At 45.9% G+C, this 12,967-nt stretch overlaps 2 protein-coding genes across 5 annotated transcripts in view; both read left to right on the forward strand.

Annotated features, from left to right (window-relative positions):
• The first annotated feature begins 2,606 nt into the window (after positions 1 to 2,606).
• LOC110523088 (ras-related protein Rab-10) overlaps positions 2,607 to 12,967 on the forward strand; it is a 59,604-nt gene continuing 49,243 nt past the window's right edge. The window contains exon 1 of the mRNA XM_036984560.1: positions 2,607 to 3,266. Coding sequence (XP_036840455.1) covers positions 3,140 to 3,266 — 127 coding nt within the window. The 5' untranslated portion in view covers positions 2,607 to 3,139. The remainder of the gene's footprint in view (positions 3,267 to 12,967) is intronic.
• LOC118965479 lies at positions 3,593 to 7,108 on the forward strand. Of its 4 annotated transcripts, none has more exons than XM_036984556.1 (4): positions 3,593 to 5,049; positions 5,216 to 6,106; positions 6,570 to 6,772; positions 6,925 to 7,108. In XM_036984556.1, exons 1-4 carry the CDS (start codon positions 4,889 to 4,891, stop codon positions 7,098 to 7,100), a joined length of 1,431 nt encoding a protein of 476 aa, XP_036840451.1. In that variant the 5' UTR covers positions 3,593 to 4,888; the 3' UTR covers positions 7,101 to 7,108. The 4 variants fall into 4 exon arrangements, with proteins under 4 accessions (XP_036840451.1, XP_036840454.1, XP_036840453.1 ...); XM_036984559.1 differs by having other exon boundaries at positions 3,595 to 5,049; positions 6,570 to 6,689; positions 6,728 to 6,973; XM_036984558.1 differs by having other exon boundaries at positions 3,599 to 5,049; positions 5,216 to 6,189; positions 6,645 to 6,689; positions 6,728 to 6,973.

Here is a 12,967-nt window from a genome sequence, read left to right on the forward strand (position 1 = left end):
GAAAACCCCATGTCGACTATTGAGATGGAGCTAGGTGATGAAATATGAAGCAACAGTACCACCTGCTGGTTCTTAGTGATGATGCTGCGCCTGCAGTTCACCATCTCACCAGCAGTGGCAGCAGAGGGTCTGGTGGGAGACAAGTTCAGAACATGTAGAGGGATGTCCTGTATTTACTGCGTGTGTCTGTGTGTACTTGGCTGAAGGGCTTGAGAGCATATCCTGGTTGATTGATTAATTCCCTTCAGAAACACTGGTTTAGCAGTAGTGTACACATATCTGGATAGGTTGTAGTTAGATAATAGACACACACACACACACACACACACACACACACACACACACACACAGCTGGTCAGTAAAGGTGATGTACAGTTCACAAAAAATGCAGTATTTTCAAAGGACTCTTTTTACTGACTTGAGAGTCATGATTAATTTTTCTGAGTGACTCGTTCATTTTAATAGTTTGTTTGACCTGCTAGTGCTGTCCGCAATGAGTCCTACAGCAGGATTAATACACGCTCCTTGGCTCAGCGGATCCAGAGATGTCATCCGACCACCTGTCTGTCTGTCAAATGCACACAGGGAAATAGATCATGAGCATAGACAAGAACAACACATGTTTAGAACTAATCATTGATCACATGGTGCAAAAATGAATGCAATGAATTCATTATTGAATGTTATGATGGACACAGTTTTATGGAACCAAGACATACACAGCCTCTACTCAACAAACTCCAACCAGTAAAAATTGTTTGGGGGGGGCTGCAGTTCGTGAATGACATTGTAGCTTATCACCCTCACGGCAGACAAGCAATGCATTCTGTCAAGAGTCGTTCACGATCTAGTCCGGTTGCGGCCACAACTAGAACTCAGTTCAAATGCATCTAGAAATAATCTTATTTGGATGCCTAGCAATCAACAAATTGAACTTCCCATCACTAGTCAGTAAGTGAAGACTGAACTTCCCATCACTAGTCAGTAAGTGAAGACTGAACTTCCCATCACTAGTCAGTAAGTGAAGACTGAACTTCCCATCACTAGTCAGTAAGTTAGTGAAGTCAGAGAGGAAGAGGCAAAGTGAGAGGGATAACTGGGCCCAAAATCTGTCTTCTCCAGTAGGTGTTGTTCTTTTTCGCTCGACAAGCGAAGAGTTTTTGAATGGAGGTCAATGAAAACGTGTATGGCTTATTTGTGTATGGCTTATTTGGTACGTATGGTGTATTTGATCAAATATAAGTTTCATAGTGCTTAGGTTGTTTTGAGTGTATTGATACGTAGGACACATGACATCCTGGCAACTTTGAGAAAATAACACTTTACATTGGAGTTGTGCCTGTTGTTCACACGCATATCTGCCCTCTCATTGGCTAGAGCGGCCCCACCTGATCTTGCCTCCTCCCATTTATTTTATTTGTTAGATTGGCTACTTGAGTATCTGGTCAATATAATGGATCTGCTGAAATTAAGTCTACTTCCTGTCATCCGAGTGATGAGTTGGTCAGGATGGAACAAACCAAAAGAGACAGTTCTGTTTTTTTTATATGGCATTCTTGTGTTGAAACAAGGCACCCAGACACTGTCAGTTTAGAAGAGGGAAATTACTAAATATTATTGTTATGTTTGATGTGTTAATAATTTAAAAAAGTCACTGCCCCATGGAAAGTACTGAAACGGTACTAAAGTAGCAGAATGTAGAGTGATTGGTAACACCCACTACATGAACATGAGAATTTATGACATCATTCAGCTTGACTCATCGCTGGGATCGTCAAACCTCTGGCCAGACACCAACCAGCAAACACACCCCGACCAGCACGGACGGGAACCGGTGGCCATTTTGGATTTCAAAAAAGTTCAATTTCCACCAGTGGAACCAAAGATTTTTTATAAATAACCCAAGATAGACCACAGCCTGTTGTTTCCAACGGGAGCAAATGAATCATAGTGGGCAGAACAAGCAAGGAGGTGGGCAGAGCCAAGCACGAGTTAGCGAGAACCCATTGGCGCGTTCTACCATGTATTTGCATATTTCCGTTAGGGAACGCAAACTCCATGAAGCGTTCCTGTCCAATAATTCAATTCACCTTTGCACTCCTTCTAAACAACGCAATTTTTAAGAAACGTTGGAAAATAATAAAGTATAGAAAACTCTGTCCACTCTGTGCGTAACAAATGTTAATTTTAGAAACAGAAAACGCCATTGAGATCAAATGTTCCATCGATGAGAAAATGAGCAGAATCTCGGCCAAAATCCATCTCGCCCCATCTTCTCCAACTGCCGGTCATTAGGCTTCCATTGGGCTTCCTCTCACCACCATATTTGGTAGAGGGGAAACATTAACCGGATGCTTCACATTTATACATCCGGGAAAATATATGTTTCATTGTTCAATCTGTAGTGGAACGGAGAGTCCGAGCCTGGGATTGTTCCGGTATGGTCATGCAGAAAAACATTTGCCCTTTCTACAAGTCAACCTAAATTACGCCTTTTTACTCCTTGACAATCTGACCAATCGGATTCAGATGTATATTTGGAAAGCAGTGATGTGAGCCAATCACCGAGCGAGATTTTGACAGAAGGGGCGGAAAACAGACGTAAGCTAGAGTGTCGCGGTGGTGCCTGCATTTGAAGGCGACGTCACGGCTGTCGTTTGTTTCGGGGTCTAATCATCGACAAAACAAATAATTGTAACAATATCGTTAATTTACACACTTTTTAACCTACGAAAATTTACAAATCTTCTCGATCGCAAGTCCCGAGGCGGTTGTAATGACGGGGAATGCCAATAATTTTAATGAGCTCGCTGGTAGTTTGAAGAAAGAGTAAGTCGGGGAGGGGAGCCATTTTGTCCCGACAGTGCGAGAGAAAGAGAGTGGAAAAGGGGGAATCACACGGGATACCATTTTTTGTTGTTGTTGTGGTTTTTAATTCAAATGCTGTAAGAAAACCCGTCTTGGTTACTCTTCGGTTACTGTTGCGACACGCTACCCCTGGTGGTATATAGCTAACTAGCCAACTAGATATCAACATAACTCAAATATTACAGACCGTTCCTCTGCTTGTAACTCAGGCTGGCTCTAGACCTGCGGGAGATAGTTTCTGCTCTGTCCGGCGAACACAACTTGTCTATCGATGGCGAAGAAGACCTACGACCTGCTCTTCAAGCTCCTGCTGATCGGGGACTCGGGCGTGGGGAAGACATGCGTGCTGTTCCGCTTCTCAGACGACGCCTTCAATACCACCTTCATCTCCACCATAGGTGAGTTATCGGGACAGGGGTGTCAACACTACTGGGGGGACCACAGCTGTATGGATTCTGCGGGGGAAAATTCTCGCTAATAAATCGCCACCCGTAGCTTCGTTGACGTAGATATTTCAACTGTCACGATGACTGACGGTCCCTAAATAGCGTCTAACAAAAAGGCCCATGGTGCAAGTTTGCTGAACTCTCCAAACTAGCTAGTTAGTGTACTAAATGGTTCGTTTTTTTAAAAACGTTTTAAAATGACCTGTCAGTCACAAACTAACCAGTTTTTTTTTGGTACATTATGCCTGATTAATTTCTAAATTTCACTTATTTGTTCGCTAACATTCGCTAGCTGACTAGCTGGTTGGGTAACATACATGTACAATGTGTAGATTTAACTTACGTTACCTAGCTATCTGGTGGCCCTCGGTTGTCAACTAACTAGTCTAGTTTCAGAGAAACCAAGTAGTATAACCGGTTATGTATTTTGAAATGCTGGCTTGCCAGGCCACCAGACTGTGACAGCTTTCACGTAGAATGGATCGTTAGCTGTCTAATGATATACATTCGTACACTATATAAACATTTTTAGTCATAGTTGTCAGGCAAGGGGCTTTGATAGCTAGCTTTCACGGATCTCTATGTCTTGGTATGTGAGGAAGATTCTAAAAACATCTGCTAAGTTTTACTCTTCTGAAATCATAAACAATTCATGATGATGGCGTCACTCTTGTCTTTTGTCGCTTTTGCTGCCGCGTTGAAACAACTGGGAAATTGGGGTGGAAAACGAGCTCCGACTGGGGAAAAATAGGTTTGAAAGGTCAACCAACTCGAAATTTCAAATCGAACTCAGACCTCTTGCTAGAGCTCTGACCTGAAGATCACTGATATCATGATTTGACCTAATATTTTTCAGAGTTTCCAGTTGTCTTCAAAGCACCATAAAACTAATGGTAGACGACCGACCCTTTGCTAGGCCGTATCTGTGTGATGCTGGATTCAGTGCTCTCATCTGCATTAAAACCAAATATCAATTTAGGTTGGATGTGATAGCAGCTATGAGAACACTGAACCCAGCTTCACACAGATATGAGCTGGCAAATGGTTTTATGGTGCTTTCAAGACAACTGTTAACCTGTCAGTGATCTTCAGGTCGGAGCGCTAGAAGATGACAGAGTTCTCAACTTCGAGTACCGAGTTGGATGACAATTCAAAACAATTTTTCCCTGTCGGAGCTCGTTTTTTCTTGAGTTCCCAGGTGGAGGCTGGGTCTAGATGGCTGTGTCTACACTTGATACTTATATGCAACTTTTGCTATCAGAATACGAAGAGCGCGTTGAAAAGACTGGTTCAGATTGTGTTGAGATCTGTCTGACCACTTCAGGAGGTGGTCAGGGGCGTATTGTGAGGATTCCTCCTCAGTCTGGAGGAATTCCGGCTATTGAAAGCACATACAGGGGGTGATGTCATCACTCTGCCCACAAGTCTCCAGAAAATGTGTTTTGGGAGCAAGGTACTTCTATTTTTTTATTATTATTTTTTTATAAACATGGGAAGAAATCTATTCCTACCGTGTGAGGAATGTGTTTGTTGGCTTCATAAATGCTAGTTTATTTACCCTGTACAAAATATAAATGCAACCATTTCAAAGATTTTACTACAGACTACAGTCACCACCAGACTGTTCCAGACCCAAGACAGGCTACAGTCACCACCAGACTGTTCCAGACCCAAGACAGGCTACAGTCACCACCAGACTGTTCCAGACCCAAGACAGGCTACAGACTACAGTCACATCCAGACTGTACCAGAGCCAAGACAGGCTACAGTCACCGCCAGACTGTACCAGACCCAACACAGGCTACAGGCTACAGTCACCGCCAGACTGTACCAGACCCAACACAGGCTACAGACTACAGTCACCGCCAGACTGTACCAGACCCAACACAGGCTACAGTCACCACCAGACTGTACCAGACCCAACACAGACTACAGACTACAGTCACCACCAGACTGTACCACACCCAACACAGGCTACAGACTACAGTCACCACCAGACTGTACCACACCCAACACAGGCTACAGTCACCAGCAGACTGTACTAGACCAAGACATGCTACAGTCACCACCACACTATACCAGACCCAAGACAGGCGACAGTCACCACCAGACTGTATTAGACCAAGACAGGCTACAGTCACCACCAGACTGTACCAGACCCAAGACAGGCTACAGACTACAGTCACCACCAGACTGTACCAGACCCAAGACATGCTACAGTCACCACCACACTATACCAGACCCAAGACAGGCGACAGTCACCACCAGACTGTATTAGACCAAGACAGGCTACAGTCACCACCAGACTGTACCAGACCCAAGACAGGCGACAGTCACCACCAGACTGTATTAGACCAAGACAGGCTACAGTCACCACCAGACTGTACCAGACCCAAGACAGGCTACAGACTACAGTCACCACCAGACTGTACCAGACCCAAGACAGACTACAGACTACAGTCACCACCAGACTGTACTAGACCCAAGACAGGCTACAGTCACCACCAGAATGTACCTGGCCCAAGACAGGCTACAGACTACAGTCACCACCAGACTGTTCCAGACCCAAGACAGGCTACAGACTACAGTCACCACCAGACTGTTCCAGACCCAAGACAGGCTACAGACTACAGTCACCACCAGACTGTTCCAGACCCAAGACAGGCTACAGACTACAGTCACCACCAGACTGTACTAGACCCAAGACAGGCTACAGTCACCACCAGACTGTACCAGACCCAACACAGGCTACAGACTACAGTCACCACCAGACTGTACCAGACCCAAGACAGGCTACAGACTACAGTCACCACCAGACTGTACCAGACCCAAGACAGGCTACAGTCACCACCAGAATGTACCTGGCCCAAGACAGGCTACAGTCACCACCAGACTGTTCCAGACCCAAGACAGGCTACAGTCACCACCAGACTGTACCAGACCCAAGACAGGCTACAGTCACCACCAGACTGTTCCAGACCCAAGACAGGCTACAGTCACCACCAGACTGTTCCAGACCCAAGACAGGCTACAGTCACCACCAGACTGTTCCAGACCCAAGACAGGCTACAGTCACCACCAGACTGTTCCAGACCCAAGACAGGCTACAGTCACCACCAGACTGTTCCAGACCCAAGACAGGCTACAGTCACCACCAGACTGTTCCAGACCCAAGACAGGCTACAGTCACCACCAGACTGTTCCAGACCCAAGACAGGCTACAGTGACCACCAGACTGTACCAGACCCAAGACAGGCTACAGTCACCAGCAGACTGTACTAGACCAAGACATGCTACAGTCACCACCAGACTGTACCAGACCCAAGACAGGCTACAGACTACAGTCACCACCAGACTGTACCAGACCCAAGACAGGCTACAGTCACCACCAGAATGTACCTGGCCCAAGACAGGCTACAGACTACAGTCACCACCAGACTGTTCCAGACCCAAGACAGGCTACAGTCACCACCAGGACTGTTCCAGACCCAAGACAGGCTACAGTGACCACCAGACTGTACCAGACCCAAGACAGGCTACAGTCACCAGCAGACTGTACTAGACCAAGACATGCTACAGTCACCACCAGACTGTACCAGACCCAAGACAGGCTACAGACTACAGTCACCACCAGACTGTACCAGACCCAAGACAGGCTACAGTCACCACCAGAATGTACCTGGCCCAAGACAGGCTACAGACTACAGTCACCACCAGACTGTACCAGACCCAAGACAGGCTACAGTCACCACCAGACTATACCAGACCAAAACATTTTACGGATGACAGCTGGTTTAGAAGTCTGTGTTTTGTCGCTGTCTGTGAGTCTGTCGCTGTCTGTGAGGTCTGTCGCTGTCTGTCGCTGTCTGTGTGTCTGTCGCTGTCTGTGTGTCTGTCGCTGTCTGTCGCTGTCTGTGTGTCTGTCGCTGTCTTGTGTGTCTGTGTGTCTGTCGCTGTCTGTGTGTCACACATGGAGACCCATCCATCACTGTAGTGTGGAGGCTCTGCCCTATGTCCTGTAATGGATGGAGACCCATCTGTAACTGTAGTGTGGAGGCCTGCCCTATGTCCTGTAATGGATGGAGACCCATCTGTAACTGTAGTGTGGAGGCCTGCCCTATGTCCCTTAATGGATGGAGACCCATCTGTAACTGTAGTGTGGAGGCCTGCCCTATGTCCCGTAATGGATGGAGACCCATCTGTAACTGTAGTGTGGAGGCCTGCCCTATGTCCTGTAATGGATGGAGACCCATCTGTAACTGTAGTGTGGAGGCCTGCCCTATGTCCCGTAATGGATGGAGACCCATCTGTAAACTGTAGTGTGGAGGCCTGCCCTATGTCCTGTAATGGATGGAGACCCATCCATCACTGTAGTGTGGAGGCCTGCCCTATGTCCTGTAATGGATGGAGACCCATCCATCACTGTAGTGTGGAGGCCTGCCCTATGTCCCGTAATGGATGGAGACCCATCTGTAACTGTAGTGTGGAGGCCTGCCCTATGTCCCGTAATGGATGGAGACCCATCTGTAACTGTAGTGTGGAGGCCTGCCCTATGTCCTGTAATGGATGGAGACCCATCTGTAACTGTAGTGTGGAGGCCTGCCCTATGTCCTGTAATGGATGGAGACCCATCTGTAACTGTAGTGTGGAGGCCTGCCATATGTCCCGTAATGGATGGAGACCCATCCATCACTGTAGTGTGGAGGCCTGCCCTATGTCCTGTAATGGATGGAGACCCATCTGTAACTGTAGTGTGGAGGCCTGCCCTATGTCCTGTAATGGATGGAGACCCATCCATCACTGTAGTGTGGAGGCCTGCCCCTATGTCCCGTAATGGGATGGAGACCCATCCATCACTGTAGTGTGGAGGCCTGCCCTATGTCCTGTAATGGATGGAGACCCATCTGTAACTGTAGTGTGGAGGCCTGCCCTATGTCCCGTAATGGATGGAGACCCATCTGTAACTGTAGTGTGGAGGCCTGCCCTATGTCCCGTAATGGATGGAGACCCATCCATCACTGTAGTGTGGAGGCCTGCCCTATGTCCTGTAATGGATGGAGACCCATCCATAACTGTAGTGTGGAGGCCTGCCCTATGTCCTGTAATGGATGGGAGACCCATCTGTAACTGTAGTGTGGAGGCCTGCCCTATGTCCTGTAATGGATGGAGACCATCCATCACTGTAGTGTGGAGGCCTGCCCTATGTCCTGTAATGGATGGAGACCCATCTGTAACTGTAGTGTGGAGGCCTGCCCTATGTCCCGTAATGGATGGAGACCCATCTGTAACTGTAGTGTGGAGGCCTGCCCTATGTCCCGTAATGGATGGAGACCCATCTGTACAAAAGCGCACCATTCCATCCCATGGAATCTGTTTTTTTTTTTTATCAATATAGCAACTCACTGAACATCCCATATTTCATTTCATGCTCTGTAATCATGAGAAAGAACAATATGTCCACATGAACAGCATCCCCCAACATGTTTATCCAACAAAAGTCAAAGCATGGGCATCTCGGTCCTCACAGCTGACGTCCATTTGGAGAGCATAGTCTGGGGAGTTCTTGAGTCATTCATCAGAGTATAAATTCTTAGTTTAACGGTGTTATCTGACACAGGCATTGATGTGAGTTTCTCCTCTGCGTCCGGTAACATCAAAGTCCCTGCAATAGTGTGTGGTTTCATTGTGTAGCTAGTCATTCACTGTAGGAATGATTCAATAGTGTGTGGTTTCATAGTGTAGCTAGTCATTCACCATGGGAATGATTCATAGTGTAGCTAGTCATTCACTGTAGGAATGATTCAATAGTGTGTGGTTTCATAGTGTAGCTAGTCATTCACCGTAGGAATGATTCATAGTGTAGCTAGTCATTCACTGTAGGAATGATTCAATAGTGTGTGGTTTCATAGTGTAGCTAGTCATTCACTTTAGGAATGATTCAATAGTGTAGCTAGTCATTCACCATGGGAATGATTCAATAGTGTGTGGTTTCATAGTGTAGCTAGTCATTCACCGTAGGAATGATTCAATAGTGTAGCTAGTCATTCACCATGGAATGATTCAATAGTGTGTGGTTTCATAGTGTAGCTAGTCATTCACCATGGGAATGATTCAATAGTGTGGGGTTTCATAGTGTAGCTAGTCATTCACCGTAGGAATGATTCAAGTACAACGGTCAAGTGCTGCCTTATCCCATGATCCCATTAGGGTGCTCTCTCATTGAATTGTAATTCTTAGATTATAATTATTTATTTTCATGTTAATCACACTACAATCATTTTGACATAAATAGATGATATTAGAATATATAATTTATTTTTTCTTCAGGGTTTTGGAAATTCTCCCGCAACCTTATTTTCATATCAGGCGATCCCTAGTTTGTAAACCGCTGTTATTTAGGTTACTATTCAAATGGTAAACCAAACTACAACAATTCAGCCAAAATGTATTTAGAAGTAATAACTAGTGATTCCAGGCTATTGTGACATGGAGGAACCTGCTCTATGTAGCCTGCTCTTCTCCATTACCAAAACATGATCTATTTTTAGCCGATATTGGAATTAATACACACGCACTATATTAAACAGGGATAATGTTGTAGGTTACACCAGCAAGTAGAAATATTTCCTGGGCTTGTGTTTTTATTATACATCTGATTATTTGACATGAAGGTGTTAACGGTTAACTAGCTTGCTATGTTTTTAGCCACGCTAAAGCCACCTAGCCAGACTGCCAGCTAGCTACTACTAGCAAGGGAAGGTGTCTCTTCCTTGTTTTAACAAAATTAAATGACATAAGAAAAACGTTGCAATCATCCCCTTGTTAATGGTACTGGTACTAGGGAGGATATCATGGCTCCATAAGGTGTCTGTGGCTCCAAATCCCACTCCACCCACAGAGCAACAGAGTGGAGCTTGCAGTAACCTTTACTGGCCACAGAGTTGGGCAGTGTGTACATCAGTATAGCCCAATAGGTGTGTGGGTGCAGTGTAATAGGAGTGTCCCCCCACCCGTCCTCTGACGCAGCAGTCCTACCTTCAGAGACATGCATCTTCTGACTCAAAATGGACCACCACCGGAAAACACCCTATTCGTCCTCTCTCCCTCTCTCCCTCTCTACTCTCCTCTCTTGCCACTCCTCTTCTCTCTCTATCCTTCTCTCCTTTCCTTTCTCTCTCTCCTCTTTTGCCACTCTCCTCTCTCTAGTCTCTCTCCTATCCTCTCTCTATTCTCTCTCTCCTATCCTCTCTCCTCTCTATTCTCTCTCTCTCCTCTCTATTCTCTCTCTCTCTCTCCTCTCTATTCTCTCTCTCTCTCTCCTCTCTATTCTCTCTCTCTCTCCTCTCTATTCTCTCTCTCCTCTCTTCTCTGTCCTCCTCTATTCTCTCTCTCCTCTCTATTCTCTCCTCTCTAGTCTCTCTCTCCTCTCTATTCTCTCTCTCCTCTCTATTCTCTCTCTCCTCTCTATTCTATTTCTCTCTCTCCTCTCTCTATTCTCTCTCTCTATTCTCTGAAAATTAGCCGGCTGGCTATAAAACCGGCACTTTTACTGAAACGTTGATTAATGTGCACTGTCCCTGTAAAAGTAAACTCAAACTCTCTCTATTCTCTCTCTCTCCTCTCTATTCTCTCTCTCTCCTCTCTATTCTCTCTCTCTCTCTCTATCTCTCTCTCCTCTCCTCTTCTCTCCTCTCTTTTCTATTTCTCTCTCCTCTCTATTCTCTTTCTCTCCTCTCTATTCTCTCTCTCCTCTCTCTATTCTCTCTCTCCTCTCCTCTTCTCTCTCCTCTTTTCTATTTCTCTCTCCTCTCTATTCTCTTTCTCTCCTCTCTATTCTCTCTCTCCTCTCTCTATTCTCTCTCTCCTCTCTATTTCCTGTCTATTCTCTCTCTTTCTCTCTCTCTTCTCTCTCTCTCTCTCTCTTTCTCTCTCTTCTCTCTCCTCTCTCCTCTCTATTCTCTCTCTCTTCTCCTCTTCTCTCTCCTCTCTATTCTCTCTCCTCTCTCTCTCTATTCTCCTGTCTATTCTCCTGTCTATTCTCCTGTCTATTCTCTGTCCACTTCTCTGTCCACTTCTCTGTCCACTTCTCTGTCCACTTCTTGTCTCTCTTCTCTCTCTCTTCTCTCTCCTCTTCTCTCTCTCCCTCTATTCGCTTTCTCTCCCTCTATTCTCTTTCTCTCCTCTCTCTATTCTCTTTCTCTCCCCTCTATTCTCTCTCCTCTCTCTATTCTCTCTCTCCATTCTCTCTCCTCTCACTATTCTCCTGTCTCTTCTCTCTCTCTCCTCTCTCTCTCTCTCTCTCTCTCTCTTCTCTCTCTCTCTCTCTCTCTCTCTCTCTTCTCTCTTCTCTCTCCTCTTCTCTCTCCTCTTCTCTCTCTCTTCTCTCTCCTCTCTCTCCTCTTCTCTCTCCTCTTCTCTCTATTCGCTCTCTCCTCTCTCTCTCCTCTCTCTATTCTCTCTATTCTCTCTCTCCTCTCTCTATTCTCTCTCTCCTCTCTCTATTCTCTCTCTCTCTCTCTCTATTCTCTCTCTCTCTCTCTATTCTCTCTCTCCTCTCTCTATTCTCTCTCTCCTCTCTCTATTCTCTTTATTCTCCTCTCTCCTCTCTCTCCTCTCTCTCCTCCTATTCTCTCTTTATTCTCCTCTCTTCTCTCTCTCTCTCTCTCCTCTCTATTCTCTCTCTCCTCTCTATTCTCTCTCTCCTCCTCCTCTTCTCTCTCCTCTCTATTCTATTCTCTCTTTTCGTCTCTATCTCTTTCTCTCCTCTCTATTCTCCTCTCCTCTTCTATTTCTCTCCCTCTCTATTTCTGTCTATTCTCTCTCCTTTTCTCCTCTCTCTCTCTCTTCTCTCTCTCTCTCTCTCTCCTCTCTCCTCTCTATCTCTCTCTCTCCTCTCTCTATCTCTTCTCTCCTCTCTCCTCTCTCTCTCTCTCCTCTCTCTCCTCCTCTCTCTCCACTTCTCTGTCCACTTCTCTGTCCACTTCTCTGTCCACTTCTCTGTCACTTCTCTGTCCTCTTCTCTGTCCTCTTCTCTGTCCGATTCTCTGTCCTTCTTCGTCCTCTTCCTCTCCCCCTCGCTCTCCTCTCCTCTATTCGCATTCTCTCTCCTCATATTCCTTTCGTCCCTCTCTATCTCTCTCTCCTCTCTATCTCTCTCTCTCCTCGCCTCTTCTCTCTCTCGATTCGATTTCGCTCTCCTCTCTATTCTCGTCTCTCCGCTCTATTCTCTTTGCTCTCCTCTCTATTCCTCTCTCCTCTCTCTATTTCTCTCTCTCCTCTCTCTATCTCTCTCTCCTCTATATCTCTTTCTCTCCTCTCTATTTCTCTCCTCTCTATTCTCTCTCTCCTCTCTATGACTGTCTATTCTCTCTCTCGTTTCTCTCTCTTCTCTCTCAGCTTCTCTCTCTTCTCCTCTTCTCTCTCCTCTCTATTCTCTTCTCTCTCTCTCTATTCTCTTTCTCCTCCTCTCTCTATTTTCTTTTTCTCCTCTCTATTCTCTTTCTCTCCTCTCTCTACTCTCTCTCGACTCTCTCTCTACTCTCCTCTCTACTCTCTCTCTCTCCTCTCTCTCCTCTCTATTCTCCTTTCTATTCTCTGTCCACTCTCGTCCACTTCTCTGTCCACTTCTCTGTCCACTTCTCTGTCCACTTCTC

This window comes from Oncorhynchus mykiss, chromosome 8 (genome assembly GCF_013265735.2).
Source record: "Oncorhynchus mykiss isolate Arlee chromosome 8, USDA_OmykA_1.1, whole genome shotgun sequence".
Taxonomy (NCBI): domain Eukaryota; kingdom Metazoa; phylum Chordata; class Actinopteri; order Salmoniformes; family Salmonidae; genus Oncorhynchus; species Oncorhynchus mykiss.

Excerpts from the sequence above, each read along its gene's own strand:
- LOC118965479 (XM_036984556.1), top strand. The coding sequence starts at position 4,889 with ATGCAACCATTTCAAAGATTTTACTACAGACTACAGTCACCACCAGAC. Across the intron at positions 5,050-5,215 it reads AGGCTACAGACTACAGTCAC|CACCAGACTGTACCAGACCC; the intron begins ATCCAGACTGTA and ends GGCTACAGTCAC. Across the intron at positions 6,107-6,569 it reads CTGTACCAGACCCAAGACAG|GCTACAGTCACCAGCAGACT; the intron begins GCTACAGACTAC and ends GACCCAAGACAG.